At 41.0% G+C, this 18081-nt stretch overlaps 1 protein-coding gene across 1 annotated transcript in view; it reads left to right on the forward strand.

Annotated features, from left to right (window-relative positions):
- Window positions 1-1301: 1301 nt before the first annotated feature.
- Window positions 1302-18081, forward strand: part of ube2o (ubiquitin-conjugating enzyme E2O) — a 38464-nt gene continuing 21684 nt past the window's right edge. The window contains exons 1-10 of the mRNA XM_055224469.1: window positions 1302-1830; window positions 10761-10820; window positions 11752-11862; window positions 12332-12429; window positions 13708-13771; window positions 13864-14007; window positions 14124-14233; window positions 15572-15722; window positions 15816-15870; window positions 15992-16139. Coding sequence (XP_055080444.1) covers window positions 1429-1830; window positions 10761-10820; window positions 11752-11862; window positions 12332-12429; window positions 13708-13771; window positions 13864-14007; window positions 14124-14233; window positions 15572-15722; window positions 15816-15870; window positions 15992-16139 — 1343 coding nt within the window. The 5' untranslated portion in view covers window positions 1302-1428. The remainder of the gene's footprint in view (window positions 1831-10760; window positions 10821-11751; window positions 11863-12331; window positions 12430-13707; window positions 13772-13863; window positions 14008-14123; window positions 14234-15571; window positions 15723-15815; window positions 15871-15991; window positions 16140-18081) is intronic.

Genomic DNA, 18081 nt, shown 5'->3' on the forward strand with positions numbered 1-18081 from the left:
TCGAAGCTCCGTGTCAGAGGGAACATCACTTGTGTTAATTCCTCTCAGTCAGTGATGTTTATAATAAATGCTTTCAGTCACATTCGCTCATTGTTTTATGTCCCAATGACATGTGATATGACTCTATGTTAGATCAGTCCCAGCGCTGATCACACTTCTCACATAATCCTCTTAAAGATGGGGAAAAAAAAAACAAGTGCAGGAAGCTGTTTGTCACCTTAAAAGGCTCAAAATAAATGCACTGGAAATATCCCGGAACAAAACAAGTATTATTTTTGTTACTGTCCTATTGAGATATTTTGGAAATATTATTATATCCTACTAAGAGTAACTACAAAAAGCACATTATAGACCATTATAACTCACCTAGCCTTTTATTATTATTATTTTCTTTTTAGCCATAAAGGAGGTATCAGCATGCACTTTTGCCTTTTTCACACAACTACCTCTATTATTTTCCTATCTTATTCCCATATTTCCATATTTTTCCTTTCATACATCAAATAAGTGTAATACCAGTTTAAGTAGAAGAAAAATCTAAAAACGAATGTACTTTTGAGTAAGTTTTATCCAAACAAACTATGAAAAATCTGGCCAGATCAGAAACACAAAATTACATATTTGGACAATAATCAACATTTATACAAGAGATTATGCACATTGTACTTAGGGTTGGGTTTTTATAGCCCTTCCTATTGCCAGGTAATATGTGTGCGATGTTTATTAAGCAACGATTTGGCCATATTTAATCACAATGGTGACGGTCCAACGGTCGCGCGGCTGTAACGTAAACCTGACGAACACTGCCCCCCTGTGGCAAATAATGTCATCGTCACAGCAGCACGTGATGACGCTTTTTTAGTATATTTTTTTCGCGAGCAGTCATTTAGTGTATATAATGACAAGATACGAAACGCATAATATAATACACAGAATACCAGGGGGAGGCATACATAGTGAAAAAAAGAAAAATGTGTACAAAGATGTTCAAATGTCAATGTGACTTTTTGTGTAAGCTTTTGGGAATAGTGGATAAGAAAGATTCTATTTGTTTGATTAAAACTGGACAAAATAGAGAATTACATGAGAATTTATTTTTCCGAATATAAAATTTGCCAAATATAGGCCTAATAATGCATTTAATTTCCATCAGATGTCTGTCTAATTCTTATCACGTACCAAAACTGATATATTCAAATTGTAATTGGGGTCAAAATGATCTGTTATGTTTTTGTAACAGCGCATCTTTACAGAAAGTGCAGCTGTCCACGCGATGACGCTTCATCACTGGGCTTGTTACGTAGCGACGTAAACACGTGCACTTCATGGATCTATTAAAATAGGTGCGCTCCGCTGCTTCCACTAGACTGTTTTTTCATTCCTCCGTCATCCTCCGCTCGAGCATCACTCCCTGAAACGGCAGCAACGATGGCGGAGCCCGAAGCCTCAGACCCCACGGGCCCCTCTCCTGCCGCCAGCCCAGCCTCAGAGCCGGCCTCAGAGCCTCCCTCCACGGCCCTGTCACCCGCGGCCGACGGCTCCCAGAGGCTCCTCTTCTCGGATGACCTGGTGTCCGGGCGGTACCGCGGCTCGGTCCGTTTCGGCCTCGTGCGGATGATCCACGGAGAGGAGGATCTGAACTCGGACTCGGACCTGGACGGTGATAGCGGAGGGAGAGGCGGAGGAGGAGGAGGTGGAGGCGGAGGACGGGTCCCGTGTGGTTCGGACACGGAGAGCGCGGTGGAAAGCCCGAACCGTCCGCTGGGCAGGGGGTTTGTCCGGGTGCAGTGGTACCCAGAAGGAGGCAAACAGGACATCCGAGAGACAAAGGTACAATACGCGTCCTCCTTGTTTACATAATCCTCCCGCCAGTGGCTTTAGAGGCTCGTGCAGTATCACAAATAACGCTAACATTTTGAGCTGAGCGTGTCGTTGTAATCTGCCCAAACGCGCAGCTCGTTAGCCTGCTAGCCTCACATGCTAGTTAGCCTTTAGCATGTAGCCTTATGTCCGCCTGTGCTGTCAGAGGCTGCTCTGGCTCCTCTCCACAGACTGCACCAGAGACAGACAGAGACACACTCCCGAGGACCAGAGCTGTTCTCACACATGTTCAGACCCGGTCCCGTGTATCTGCAGTCTGTGGAGGCTCTGATATCTTTGGCTCGGTGTTGTTGTACTGCTCTGATCTGGGTGTGACTTGGCCTGACCTTTTGTCGACCAGCATCCTCCAGCAAAGCTCCGTGTGAAATGTGTGTGTCTCCAGGTCCAGCTGCACAGACCCGGCTCTGCTCAGAGGCACCGCTGTGGTCCAGGCTCGACCTTCTGTACTGACATTGTTAATAAAGACATTAGGACCAAATCATTTATTTGCAAACAAATGTAAACAATATTATAAAGTGATTAAATGTGTTTTTACAGGATTATTACAGGGTCTATTTTGGAACAGCAGATTCTTTCCACGTGCCACTGTTCTGTGTCAGTGATGGAAGAATATTCTAAATATTTGAGTTGTGTTTAAATTTATGAAGTAAAACGAAATCACACTTGTGTTTTTATTAGAGCAGTGTTTTTATATTTTTGTCTTTAAGCCCAGAAGTGTGTGATCCACTATCACCAGGTATTCTTTTCGTTTTGTAAAAGTAACTGTACCAGAATACCGTTACCCTAAATGAGTATTCAGAACATATGTTCCCTGTCAGGTGTGAAAGGTGAAGCCTCTGGAAAGCCCTGTGTCTCTCTTGGCTGTTTTTTCATTTGGGAGATGAGACCAGAAGATGCCTATTTGGGCTGGTTGGGCTGGGCTTTGTTTTTTGTCTCAATGAGTAAAGTTCTGGCCCTAGAGTCACGCAGGTGGACAATAGTGCCATTAACACATGTGCCCTTTACCCCAGGGCACCATACACATTTAAATGAAGATAATTGGTTTACTAGTAAAGCAGCCATTCCATTGTAATGTAAAGGAAACCTCTTTGGACAAACCATCATATTTGTTCTCTGCATTTGACCTTTGTTCTTTTATCTACTGCAACTGGACTTAGCCCACTGAGGTCCCAGCCGGGGTCATTTAGCAGGTTAATTGCACAGGTTCTCAGTTTCTCCCATCAACCCAAAACAGGCAAGGGGTCAAATCGTCCAGCTAAGGGAGTCCAGACCAAGATTAGGGGTGTGCCAAAATATTGAAATATCGATATATTGTATTGTTTAATTTAATGACACAGTGTGGATATCATGGGCTGCTGTATCGATATATATATATATATATATATATATATATATATATATATATTTTTTTTTGTGTATTTTACCAAATAATTCTGTCAAAGCACTACAATTGTGTGGCTTGTTTAGTGTTAAATAACTCGTTTGTGCAATACATAGATTGACTGCTTTGATTATTTAAAATATGTGTATGTCATATTAGTTTGCACAGGTAGTGGTTTAACAAAAACTTTTAGTGTCACAGTTGTGTTTTAGTAAATATGTTGTGGTCCTTCAGGGCCGTTAAACTGCACATGTCCCTGTTGCATGTACATTTGGAGCTTGTATAAGCTGTGGATGAATAACACTGACCAATGGAACAGTTTGATGTGTTCTTCTATAGGGCTGGGTTTCATTAAGAAGTTGCCAATACGATACATACCTTGATCCATAGGCCACGATACGATATCTCGTATTGTGGCCTATTCGAGACAATACGATATATATTTCAAACTGATTCGATATGATTCAATGAAAAATAAAGGCTTTCGGGACACTTGATGATCAACCTAATTTTCACAATAAATAAATAATAGTTTTTTGTTTTAATTTTTTTAATTTATATTCCATTTATTGTTGATGAATGACCATAACAAAGTGCATTTTGTTTTATGCATTTTTTTCCAACTAGAAAAACGCATCAGATTGTTGCACTGGCCAGCATTACTCATCCACAGCTTTATAAGAGATCCACATTTACATGTAACAGGGACATGTGCAGTTTAACAGCTCTGAAGGATCACAACATATTTACTAAATCACAACTGTGATACTAAAAGTCTTTGTTAAACCAAACTTAATATGAAATAAATCTATTTTAATGAGAAAAATGTAAATAAAATGTCAATTGTTCTGCATAAATGAGATTCTTTCCTCTAAACAAGCCACACAAATATGACAGAATAATCTGGTGAAATATACAAAAAAATACTCTTGGCAATATAAACATAAAGCAGCCCACGATATCGATACTGTATCATTAAATGAAACGTATATTGATATTTCAATATTTTTGCACACCCCTATTCTTCTAGTTAGTAAAATGCACTTTGGCATGTCCATTCATCTTCAGTAAACGGAAGATAAATGCATGTGTTTATAACACAACCACATTGAACCAATTTGGTCTTATTTAAAACAGTGATCGGTTCATAATTCAAACCCAAATCTCTGGATTATTCCAATGAGGAAACAGGACAATGGCATTGATCCAGCGGGCTCAGTGTTTCCTCGCTAATAAGTGCATTTAAAGAGCATGGGACAGGTCTGCATCTTCTTCTAATGATGTGCATGGGTCTAATGATTTCCTCTGCAAATATTTAATAGATCAGTGTCAATTTATGAGGAAATAAAAATGTAATTAATGGACGTTGCCCCAAGTTATAAAACTTGTGATGTGGAAATAGTTATGAGACTAAAACGTTCCCTTCAGTCCTTGTAATCTGTAACAAACTGACTTTAAATGTGCTTTAAGTACAGTTTAAATCTGTAACATAGAGAGGACTCATTCACTTTAAGGTGGTGTATACATGTGAAGTACACTATGTCCCTGCAAGGAAATTTGTTCAGTGCATTTGACCCATCCCTCAGTGTCATTGCGGGTGCCGCAGGGACCCATCTCAATGATGTTGTTGTTAGTCTTGGTCAGGACCTTAGCTGGAGGATTTGACCTGCTGTGCATGTTTTGGGTTGATGAGGGAAACCGGAGGAAACTCACGCAGACATAGGAAGAACATGCAAACTCCACATAGATACAGAGAGAACACGGCAATTCCACACATGAACATGCACACTCTATACAGACACAGGGAGAACATGCAAACTCGACACAGACATGGAAAGAATATGCAAATATTTACCGTTTAACCAACTGGATTTCAGCATTTAAACTGGCAACCCAAATGAGACTCATTTGGATTGGATAATCGTTATAGGACCCAAAACACCACATTATAGCCTAAACAACCTGACCATCATCAACTTGCCAGTGTTTTTTATAGTTAAGAGTACATCATTATTCCAGCTGTCCGTAGTAAAAGCTGATAAAATTGACTTTGTTTTTTCATAAACATTAAAGGTCAGGGGTAAACAAACACTTCTCATCTATCCCTCCATTTACGCTCTCATTTTTCTATCCATCCATGTTCTTCTGCTTCTTCGGGGCAAGGTCACGGGGGCAGCAGTCTAAGTAAGGACTCCCAGACCTCTCACACCCCAGACACTAAATTTCCTAAATATAACCACAGTTTCTGTAAAGAAGTGGACTGAGTGTGACGTCACACATTTGACTGGAGCATTTGGCTCCAGTCAAATGAAGCTCATCGAGGCTAGCAGTTATAGGGGCCAATTTGGAGCAGAGTTTCATGTTTGGTTGCTATGATACTCATGGTTGGAATTCCAAAGAGCAAATCCAAACCCCAGGATAATGTAGAGTGGGTTAATATGAACATTTTAAGACCAAAATGGCGAGTCTGACAGCAGCAGTTAGAGAGAGGAGCCACAGTTTTTCTATAGAAAGTGAATTTGAGTCAGGGTCAATAGAGCCAGAAGCGCAGCCCATGATCACTTCTTGTTTGGAACGCGGCAGTCAGCAGGTTAGCCATGTCCAATTATATAAACAGTCTATGAATACAACACAAAACGAGACTGTTACAGGAGAAGAGGCGGAGTAATAAGTGGTGTTTTTGCTTTGTGGCCATTTCAAACTGCTCTGTTTACCTCCAGAGTTCATATGCAGCTACTGGAGCGGCCATCAGGCTTATAAATATTTGTTCTTATAATGACCTCATCGTTCTCCGCTCCCCTCCGCTCCCCTCCGCTCCCCTCCGCTCCCCTCCGCTCCCCTCCGCTCCCCTCCGCTCCCCTCCGCTCCCATGGCTCACCCTGAGATAATGGGTCTGATGTGATGCTGCAGGCCTTCTCCTCTTGAGCCACTCACACATGATCTACTCAAACTCCATCCGGCTCTTTCAGTTCCATTGTTTATCACTGCAGTGTGCGCTTGCACTGTTCCAGTCTGGCATTATTCCTCTCCCCCTCCTCTGGGACCGGGCTGGGAGTCCCTCTTGGGGTTCCTCTTGGTGGCCCTCGTCCTCATTCTTGGGGCCTTTGGCTGCATACCGTTTTAGTTTAATGAAGATTATGAAGTGTTCTCTTGTTTCAATGCCTGGGTCTAGTTTTAATATGCGACCATTTTATCCTCCTGAGAACTGGCATCCTCATATGCGGACTACACATTTTGGGTTGTCTAGGCCACAATGCGAATTTTTAGAAGAAGAACAGCAACAATATTATATATTCATTTTTTTAACAGCTTAGAATGTTTAGAATATTTTATTTATTTTTTATTTTTTTCTTCTTCCTGCTGCTGGTCTCAGGAGGTTAAGGTTAAAGGGCCTTTCTGATCTTTTCTAATCACATCACAAACAGATGTGAAGTTTTGTTTCATTCACACATTTAACACACAAATCCTGCATATTTATGTCTCTTTCAAACTGAAAAAAACATTCTGTTTCACCTTGTGATGTCATCATGTGGTAACACAGGAAGTACTTCGCTGTGTTTTTAAACTCCATACACCTTCGCTAGAATCATTTGGATCGTTTCAGCCCTGGAATTACCAATCTCTACTGAACTAAAGGTAAAAGGAGCTGTTAACTTAAAAACTACCACTTCATGACTTCACAAGGTGGGGCTTCTCTGTCTGTCTCCTTTTTCTCTCTTCTTTCTCTCTGTCTGTATTCTCATCGTTGTGGTGATGCAGCTCTCAGTGTGTCACATCCAGGCGTGGTCAGGGCTTCTCTCTCTCTCTCACTCACTTACTCACTCATCTCATCTCATCTCATCTCATCTCTGTGTATTCTACTCATCGGTGTGTAAGATCCAGGCGTGGTCGGGGCTTCAGTCTCTGGGGAAGGGCAAGAGTCAAAGCAAATGGGCTCTTCTATTGATCAGTGTAATTGACGTGGAATGAGGAAGAGGAGGAGCTGCAGGAGGAGCTGCAGGAGGAGCTGCAGGAGGAGCTGCAGGAGGAGCTGCAGGAGGAGCTGCAGGAGGAGCTGCAGGAGGAGCTGCAGGAGGAGCTGCAGGAGGATCTGCAGAAGGAACTGAAAAACGGGTGCAGAGGCACAGGAATCGTATTGTTGGTTACAGCAATACAGTCAGGTTAAAGGCAGCATCCAGCAACTTTCAAAGCCGAGTCTAACAAACTGAGATTACCCAGTGTTTTAAATCCTCCATCAGTGGAAGTCATGCACTCCTGTGTGAAAAGAGGACAGAGGGAGGAAATGCAGACTTGACAAAAGTGACAGAAAAGAAACCACTATGTCTCAGCGTCCTGTGATTTGAGAAATGCCAACTGCTGCATGATGGGAAACAGTTTTAATTAAAAATGGAAACAACACAAAAATGGACCCTGTGTACACTAAGTCCCCACGAGGAAACTTGTCCATTGACCCATCTGTCAGTGCCGCTGGGTAATCCTGTCAGGAGCATGGGCGCCCGGGACGCACCTCAATGATCAGGAAGAACATGCAAACTCCACACACAAATTTTTGCTGTGAAGACGTCGTACTTCTTATAATTGATGCCTTCTGTTTGTGTATAAAATGTAGAAAGTAGTAAAAATAAGGGAAATATCCTCTTGAACTTGTGACTTGTTGTGTTTTTAAGTGGAACAAAGTTTGAGGAAGTTGCTTTGACACATTCTCTTGGCACAGCAGTGGATTGTGCAGAATAAATATTAACCATGGACTGTATATATAAATGGACATGGCTAACCTGCTAACCACTGCACTCCAAACAGGAAGTGATGCTTCCAGCTCCATCGACTCCAGTTCACTTTACATTGAAAAATGTGTCCCCTCTCTCTAACTGCTGCTGTCAGTTTCGTCATTTTGGTCTTAAATGTTCGTATTAACCCACTGTATATGATCCTGGGGTTTTATTTCACTATTGTGTCTGTAAATCAAGATATAAAAATTAATAACAGACAAATCAGGTGCCTTCTTTCCCTGAGGTCACTCATGCTAGAGTTAACAATCGATTACGATATACGGTAATATCGCTAATTGCGATAAAAAGGTCCGCAGTTATCATTTGTGGCATTTTTTTAATGCTTTATCTCCTCTCTCAAACCATTTCTTTTCTCTGGCTAAGATCTGAACTTCACTATCTTTGGTTTGAGAGAGGAGTTAAAGAAGCTATTTTTGTTAGGAAAGAGAATCCTTCCTGAAACAGAAATGGGGGCCTGAGACAGAATCTCTCTCCCATCTACAACTCCATCCTCAGGCCCAGAACAATGAGAACAGTAGTAAGGTCGTTAAGGGCTGAATAGGTTAGTCTCAGCTGAAACGTGAGACAATAGCTGTTTACAGTTTCAGTGTAGTTAGCCCCTCTCCTTAGATAGATTTAAAGGCAGGGGCCACCAGCATTGTGACCAGAACTGAAGAAGCGGCTTGGATGAGCAGCGAAACGTCTTCACTCCTACAAAATTTGTCCAGTTGACAGATTTAACTTCGTTGTTTGCTATGGATCAGACCTGGACGATTGAGGGTCTACACAGACAGTGCATTGGATAAACTGTTGAAACCGAAATATAACCACTTGGCTTGAAGTTGCTTTAGCCAAGGAACAAAATTATCTTGCAATGAGCTTATAAATTGTCCACATTATCACAACAATGCACCGCGATATATTGACAGGTGAACCCATGGTGCAAGATGCTCTACTGTAATGCTAATGGTCCGTAGCAAACAAACAACAAGCAGACTCATTAAATCCCCTGTTTGTATCGGTATCAGAGGGCTTTACCCAGCGTCAGTGATGGTGGTAGAGGCTCCTACGAGTTTAGAACACGTAGCGGAGGTTTTAGGGCATGGATGGCATTATTTATTGCAAAACTAGCGAAGACATGATACCTGTGCAGCTGTCCTGTTGCGCTTTACTCCCAGTTCTGGCGGGAGAGGAGCGCTATTAACACATGATTGGTTGAGGCAGTCACGTGAGGGAACTGAAGTCATGTGGCGCTTTCAATCACAATTATTTTGGTCACAATAATCGTGAGTCTAAATTTTAATATGATCCCATCCCTAGTCTGCTGAGAGTCAGGGCTCATTAAGAAATGACAGGAAACATGGTGGCCCCCTGTGCACTCACACAACCTGCTGTCTCCTCCCAGAATCTAGAATTCAAAGCGTTAGGGTTACAGCCCAGTACTACTGTGGTAATGACAGAGAAAAAGCATTATTATCATTGGCATTATAAATTACTAGAATGAAGTGGCACAAAATGATGGTGTTAGTATTGTGACAACACTCCAAAATTTCGAACTCCATTTCGATACTAACTGGACTAGAGTCAATACCGATACCACAACGATAATAAAACTTTCTTTAGACAATATACTGTGTGTTCTCCACTGTATACTTAGTTTTCTATTCCCAGGTGTCTTATATCTGTGTCATTCCTCATTGGTCCAGGTAGGTTCATAGTGGTCCATGGGCATATACTAGTCTATGTGTCTTATACTTGTGAAGGATACAGCTGGACATCATTCTAAATATATTCAGAAAAGATTCATTTCTGTCCTGTCAGTGGGACGTTTTTTGGTATCAAACATTGAGTATCTAGTTTCGATACTAGTTTCAGTGTCGATAATAAGATTTTCAATCTCCTGTGCTGACTCTGCAGGTTTACTCTGTGGCTGTGATGGATTGCTTCTGTTGTAATGGTCTAATGATCCAATTCTGGTATAGGATATCGGCTTCCAAATATCTATTCAGCCGATATTCTGGTTTGACACAAACTGATGGAATGAGACAATTTCTTAGTTGCAGTCGGACCCTTAAAGTCTCATAATGTTTAAACTTTTATTTGTAGCAAGGTGTTCTGTTGTTACAGCTACATAAAAAAAAAAAAAATCCAAATGTTTGTTTAAAGGAAATGAATCTCGTTTTCAGTCTCTGCTCTGGTATCGGTTGACATCGGCAGATCCTTAATGGTCCTATATTATACAAAAAGTGACTCTTGTGAGCTCAAAGCTGTGTTTATAATGTTGTTCCCTCCTCAAAAACAGACCTGAAGATGTGTTTTGTTTCATTCACACATGGTTGAGTAACACTTTATTATTAGTATGTCTACATCTCCAAAGCTCAAAATGCTCTGTTCTACCTTGTGTCATGAAGTGTTAGTTTAAGCTAACAGCTCATTGTACCTTTAGTTCAGCAGAAATGGGCAATTCCAGGGCTAAAATCATCCAAATGATTCGAGTGAAGGTGTGTGGAGTTTAAAAACACAGTGGACCACTTTGTGTTTTACCACATGAATTATGACATCACAAGGTCAAACTGAGTGTTTTCAGTTTAGGATTGTTTTGTTTCATTCAATCTTTGAGTTCTTCTCAAAGACTCTACAAGTTCCTTTAGAAGTTTGAAGTGATGTTTTTGTGAGACTTACCAGCTATAACTTTTCAATCAATGTTTGTTTGCTTTTGTCTCTTGCAGCTAAAACTTGAAGACAGATCCATTGTTATTCGAGACATAGTGAGAAGAAACAACTCCAACGTATGTATATTGCAACACTGACGATGTGATGTGGTTTAAGCCGTGTAAAAATAAATAAATAAATAAAACAACAACAAAAAAAAGACTTAAAGCTCCACTGTGAAGTTTAAATAAACTCACAACAGCCTTGATTAGATTTACTACAGGCCAATCATATTTAACACAGATGACATCACACATTCTACAAGCCAGTCATATTTAATCAGAATCGGAAGACTTTTATTGCCATCGTCTGTGGACACAGTTCACAAATTAGGAACTTACTGCGGTGGTAAAGTGCAACATAAAACCACACTGAATAAATACAAATACAAATAAGGGCATGCACAAAGTTAAAAAAGATATACTTAAAAATAAAATAAAATACTTAAAGGTAGAAAAATATATACAACAGCAGCATCAAACAACAGTGCAAACATGACTTATTAAAGTGACTGGTATTATAAAGTGTTCAGTTTAGTGCAGATATTATAAGTGTTCATTTAAAAAAAAATATATATATATATATTACAGATGACATCTCTACAGTCTACATGCCAATCATATTTAACCTTTTACTTTTTGAATATTTTGTAATAAAACATAATGTAATCAATGTGGAATAATTGTTCTTGCCCCCGCTAAGTTGCTAACTTGCTAAGTTGACTGTGTAAACTCTCAGTCATCCGGGTCTGATCCATAGCAGAAGACGAAGTTTAAAAATGTCAGCTGGTTAGATTGCTGGTGGCCACTGCCTTATATCTATCTGAAGGGAGGGGTTAACTACACTCAAACTGTAAACATCTGTTGTCTCCACTTTCAGCTGGAAACTCCACCAGCAATCTAACCAGAACTGGAGAAGCAGCAAAATGTCTTCACTCTTACAATGATTTGTCCAGTTGACAGATTTAAACTTCGTCTTTTGCTAAGTTGCTAAGTTGCGTGTTTCCAGGACAACCAGTGCGGCATGGTAACGAACATCGACATAGAGTGTGCGGTGAAACTCGTGGGAACAAACTGTGTACTGTATCCCGTGAACAGCAGAGATTTGCAGCACATCTGGGTAAGTGCTCATGTGTGTTTAGTGGTGTCTGAATGTCCACTTGGTGAAAAAGTAGTGCACTCAAAATTTTCTGGAATGCACCTTGAAGAGTACTTGGGATCAGTGGTCACTAGAATGGTCACTATAGACCATGATGCATTGCGAGAGTCAGAAAAACAACAGCATACAGAGACAGGTCTTTAACTGGACACAACACGACTGAATGAAGCAGATAGAAACGCTGGTTTATCACGCTGTTGATCCTGATTGTGAATAGAACACTCTTAAATAAACTGTTATGGTGTAAAGTTGCTAGCTGCTTTAGCTTGAGCTGTTAACAGAGTGATCATTTCCACATCTCAGACAAATTTTTTTGGAATCCAGTGCGTTTACGAACTCATAATAATCTCACACGTTTCTGTCAAACTGGATTTCATGTAAAGACTCGGACACAGCTCTTGTTTGTACTAAAATTGTGACCCTTTTGCAGTCTTTCATGTACGGAGACTGCATTGCATACGACTGCTGGCTGGGAAAGGTTTACGATTTGACCAATCACATCATCCTCAAGCTCTCGAATGGAGCCAGGTGGAGTCTCCATTTGTTTTATTCTGATACCTTTTTGGGGGGTAATCCGATACTGATACCAGTGTTGTCAGATTTACGGTTTTACAGCTGCCACTGGGGAAAAATATCGTAACCGGGTTTGACTAGAGCTTTTTTCCATGTAAAACGTTTTTGATTTTATTAGTGCTGCTGCCGTTGTGGTAGCTTTGCACCTGCCATGTTAGTGCTGTCGCTGGGCTGCACTCGCCATAGTTGTTTTACTAATTTCAACATCCACTCCAAAGGCTAAAGGAAGGTATCACAGAGCTAACACAAATGTCTTTTCTGTCATCATTAGCGCGTTTTAAGTGTCTGCAGAGCCTTCACAGACTGCGTTTAACCTGCTCTGAGCACTAGTGTTAGCATTAGCCTCAGATATCAACAGCAGCCGTGCTCGCGTCTGCAGGTCTCATTCTGGATAATACAGTGTTATCAGTTCGGTGATTTGGTCTAAACACTTGCCGAAACGATACCTGAAAAGTGTGCGGTATCGGAGCTTTTGACAATTTCAATATTAGTACTTTTTATGTTGAATTATCATCATTATTAGAGAAGTAAGGGGTTGTTCTAAGTAGATGTTTCATTAGTTTGTACCATAGACTGTATATAAATAGGAAGCGATCATGGACACGCTTCCGTTTCAATTGACTCTGGCTCCAATTCACTTTACGTTGAAAAACTGTCACCCTGGTCTTAATGTTCGTATTAACCTGCTCTACATGATCTTTTTTATTTTGTTATTGTGTCTGTAACTCAAGATATGATTAATTAATAACAGACAAATCGGGCACCTCGGTTCCCTGTGGTCACTCCTGCTAGTGTTAGCAACAGGTTTGATTGACAGTGTTGCCAAGTGTCCCTGCTAAACCAGCAGTGTGGAGGGAAGGGGCGTTGCCTTCAACAGCCTCGCTCCAGATTGGCTCTTGGGTTGCTATACTAGCGGTCGGAATTCCAAATTTATAACTCTGCTCCAAATTAGCTGCTATAACTGCTAGCCTCATGAGCTAGTCACCATTTGACTGGAGCCAAACACTGCGGGTGACGTCACACTAACTTAGTCCAGTCTTTATACAGACTATGGTTTGTAACTGTGTCGGTATCGGAATAACTCTAGTCTTAATGCATGTATATTAGTATTTATGTGGGCTCTGCATTCATATGTGGTTTTGGCATAATTTGAAATGATTGTGTGTTTGTGTGCATTTGCGTGCGTTTGCGTGCATTTACATGTGTATGTTTACGTGTGTGTTCATTCTGCAGGTGCTCAATGAGTGTGGAGGATGGAGCAAAGCTGTACGATGTCTGCCCTCACATCAGTGACTCGGTATGCTCCTGTGTGTTCACTACATGCTGCAGCTCCTCTTTTCACAGTTCTTTGTCTCTCTTTACCTGTCTCTCTTTATGTCTCTCTCTCAGGGGCTATTCTTTGATGAAGCATATGGTTTCTACCCGGGCCAGGTTTTGATTGGTCCGGCCAAAGTCTTCTCTAATGTGCAGTGGCTCTCGGGGGTGAAGCCGGTCCTCAGCCGAAAGTGCAAGTTCAGGGTCGTGGTGGAAGAGGTAAGGCGTTGACAGGGCATTTGTTTACATTTTGGTTTAAACAGGGTGGTGGTAGGTGGTGTTGGAGGTGCGGCCTGACCTTGTGGGTTAAATGAATAATGCTGTTGTTTTCTCAGGTAAAAGTGGTTGAGATGAAAGTAACGTGGATCACCAAGAGTGTCTCTCGCAAATGCTTTGACAGCCTTCATCCCCCACCGTCCACGATCACCCAGGAAAATCTCTGCAGGTCAGGGGCACATATACACATACATAGACACATACAATCATACATCATTCAATATATATTTTTTTATTTTTAAATTTTTGCTACTTTCTGCATGTTATATACAAACAGAAGACATGAAATATATGAAGTAAGATGGGATTATAGTAAAGAAAAAAGTACTAAATATTTTTTAACAAAGCAGAGTGGCTAGAGTTCTTAATTCCATACATTACAGACACAATAGTGAAATAAAAACTCCAGAATCATGTAGAGCGGGTTAAAACAAACATTTAAGAGCAAAATGACGAGTCTGAGAGTCTGAGAGCAGTCAATGGAGCTGGAAGCGTGCCCCTGATCACTTTCTGCTTGGAACACAGCGACTAGCAGGTTAACTGTGTCTATATATATATATATATATATATATATATATATATATATATATATATATATATATATATAATATAGTCTATGGTTTTACTCCACATACATACATAGGCACGCACGCTGCCTCAAAATTTAATAGTATTTCTAACAGCTGTGAATGTGCCACCTGCAGGCGGTGTTGGGAAGTTACTAAACACATTTACCGAAAATGCGTCTTCTGAGCACCAGATTTACAGTTACTTTCGTTTGATGTTATTGAGTACAGTTACTTTACTAAAATCAAAGGAATACATGAAAATGATCACGCACACTGCACCATTTTAGTGACAAAAATGGAAAACACCTTTGCCACTCACTACAGTTCCAAGGCAGTGATGTCATCTGCATAACCTCCACAGACAGGTTTGATTTAAAGGACCCATATTACGCCATTTTGTGATCTCTGTTCTGTCACAAACAGACCTGAAGTTGTTTTGTTTCAATCACACATGTTTGAGAGAAGAACTCAGCCTAAATATGCAGGGTTTGTGTGTTTAAAACTAAAAACACTCTATTCCACCTTGTAGTGTCATCATGTGGTAATACAGGAAGTGCTCCACTGTGTTTTTAAACTCTATACACCTTCACTAGAATTATTTGTAATCTCTACTGAACTAAAGGTAAAAGAAGCTGTTAACTTGGAAACATTCTTTTACACAGTGAAATGAAGCTCATCAAGGCAGTTATAGCGGCCAATTTAGGCAATATATAGTCTATGCTTGGAAACTACCATTTCATGACATCACAAGGTGGAACAGAGCATTTTGAGCTTTGAGTAACCCTTTATTAGACTGTCTACATCTCCAAACATGTGTAAATGAAACAAAACACAACTCCAGGTCTGTTTTGGAGGAGGGAATAGCATTAGAACATGACTAACCTTTTAAGAGTCACTAATATAGGAACCTTTGAAACACTGTGATGTCGTTGGTCCAGGGTGAAGAGGCTGGGTTACTATGACCACACGCAGAGGCAGCTGGGGGAGCGAGCACTGTATGTGTTTCCGGCCAAAGGCGACACCACACGGGTCACCTGCGAGGGACCCGAGGGTGGCAACACCCTGCCTGACGACCCCATGGTCAGAAATGTGAGTGCTGCACAGAATTCTGGTTAAATGGGCTCAAATCCTCTTGTGCTATTTTTACTTCTAAAATATATTTATATATATTTTTTAATTCAGTTGAAAAGGATGTTCAAAAAAGACACAAAGAAGCCAGAAGCTGCAGACGCTCAAGGTATATTTTTATGTTTCAGTTCAGCCTCTGACGGTTTACAAATCATGTTAGTCCCATAGAAACACACACATGGCTGAATGCGTTTGGTTAAACAGTGACTTTGAACGGCCCCACTCCACAGATCACAAACTGGAGCAGAGCGTTTCGTCTCATCCCAACAACAACGGCCCTGCTGCGCCGACTCGGGAGCAGAACACAAACGATGCTGCAATGGAGCACACGGAGCACGATGCGGACGATGAAGTCGGAGATGACACCGACGACACCAGGTGAGATTTTTGTCTCTAGACAGAAAAGTTCACTGCTGTCGGCTTTAAAAAAGGTTTTTCTTTAAAGGTTACTGCTAAACTGTGTTACTGCATAGTCACTGATACAAATCACTAACTGGCTGTCGTGGAAGAAGTACAGTGGGGCAAACAAGTATTTAGTCAGCCACCATTTGTGCAAGTTCTCCCACTTAAAAAGATGAGGGAGGCGTGTAATTTTCATCATAGGTATACTTCAACTATAAGAGACAGAATGAGAAAAAAAGTCCAGAAAATCACATTGTCTGATTTTTAAAGAATGTATTTGCAAGTTATGGTGGAAAATAAGCATTTGGTCAATAATAAAAGTTCATCTTAATACTTCGTTGTATACCCTTTGTTGGCAATGACAGAGTCAAATGTTTTCTGTAAGTCTCAACAAGGTTTTCACACATTGTTGCTGGTAGTTTGGGCCATATTTGTTACCGGGCCACACAAAAATGGTTAATAATTTATCAGCGACTGCATCTTCTTCGACGTAACTTTCACCCGTCCCTCATGACGTGCTAATAGGCTTGTCCATTGATATATAATGAAAATCCTGATAGGAAATCGCCACAGAAATCTATTTGATGTAGTGGCAAGTATATTATCTGCTCTTGTCCTCCGCAATGACGTATCACGTACATCAGACACGTCGCCCAAAAGTAGAGCCACAAGCTAGTGAAAATGAGCCAAACCAAAAGTCTTTGGAGAGCTTTTTAACTAAGGGGAAAAGGCCCACTGAGGAGCCAGAAGAGGAGACTACGACCTCCGAGAAAAAGAAAGCTAAATTTAACAGACAACACCGGGAGTCCTACTTAAAATATGGGTTTGTCACCACAGGTGAATCTCACGCACAGAGTCTGCGCTGCATAATATGGGGGGGGGGGGGAGCAAATGAGGCAATGAAGCCTTCAAAACTGCTTTGGCACATGGAGACTAAGCACATGGGATTAAAAGATAAGATCTAGATTTTTTTGAAAAAAACAAACATGAGCAAGAAGGAAAGAAGAAACAAGCATCCACTGATGTAGCGGTATGGTGAGTTGTATTTTTTATGCACTCAACTTATTTTTGCCATATTTATCTGCCACGCATAGAAGGCCGGCCCGTGAAAATAAAACCTACGTTATTCCAGTCCGTGGTGCAAAAATGGTTGGGGACCTCTGCTCTAGAGCAGTGATGTTTTGGGGCTGTTGCTGGGCAACATGGACTTTCAATTCCCTCCAAAGATCTTCTATGGGGTTGAGATCTGGAGACTGGCTAGGCCACTCCAGGACCTTGAAATGCTTCTTACAAAGCCACTCCTTCGTTGCCCAGATGGTGTGTTTGGGATCATTGTCATGTTAAAAGACCCAGCCACGTTTCATCTTCAATGCCCTTGCTGATGGAAGGAGGTTTTCACTCAATCCTTTACACCATGTGTCACACTCAAGGCCCGCGGGCCAAATGTGGCCCTCCACATCATTTTATGTGGCCATCGACAGGGTAAATTAAAAAGGTCTTAAAATGTCATTTTATCAGGAGATACACAGTTACAGAGCCATATTTTTACATCTAGGCAAATGTGTATGCAATATTTGTAACTTAAAGTAATAAATACAGAAATGGTTAATTAAGAAGTTAAAGTACTTAGATTTATTTTACATCTGGCCCTTTGAGAGCAGCCCTTTTGGTAATGTGGCCCTCAGTGAAAATGTGACACCTCTGCTTTACACGGATCAATCATCCTGGTCTCTTTGCAGAAAAACAGCCCCAAAGCATGATGTTTCCATTCCCATGCTTTACAGTAAGTATGCCGTTCTTTGGATGCAACCCAACCTGTTGTGTTTGGAGAAGAAAGAATGCGTGAGTTTTTTTGCTCTCTAGCAAACTTCAGTCGGGCCTGGACATGTACTGGCTTAAGCAGGGGGATTTAAGCAGG

This window comes from Periophthalmus magnuspinnatus, chromosome 1 (genome assembly GCF_009829125.3).
Source record: "Periophthalmus magnuspinnatus isolate fPerMag1 chromosome 1, fPerMag1.2.pri, whole genome shotgun sequence".
NCBI classification, from domain to species: Eukaryota; Metazoa; Chordata; class Actinopteri; order Gobiiformes; family Gobiidae; genus Periophthalmus; species Periophthalmus magnuspinnatus.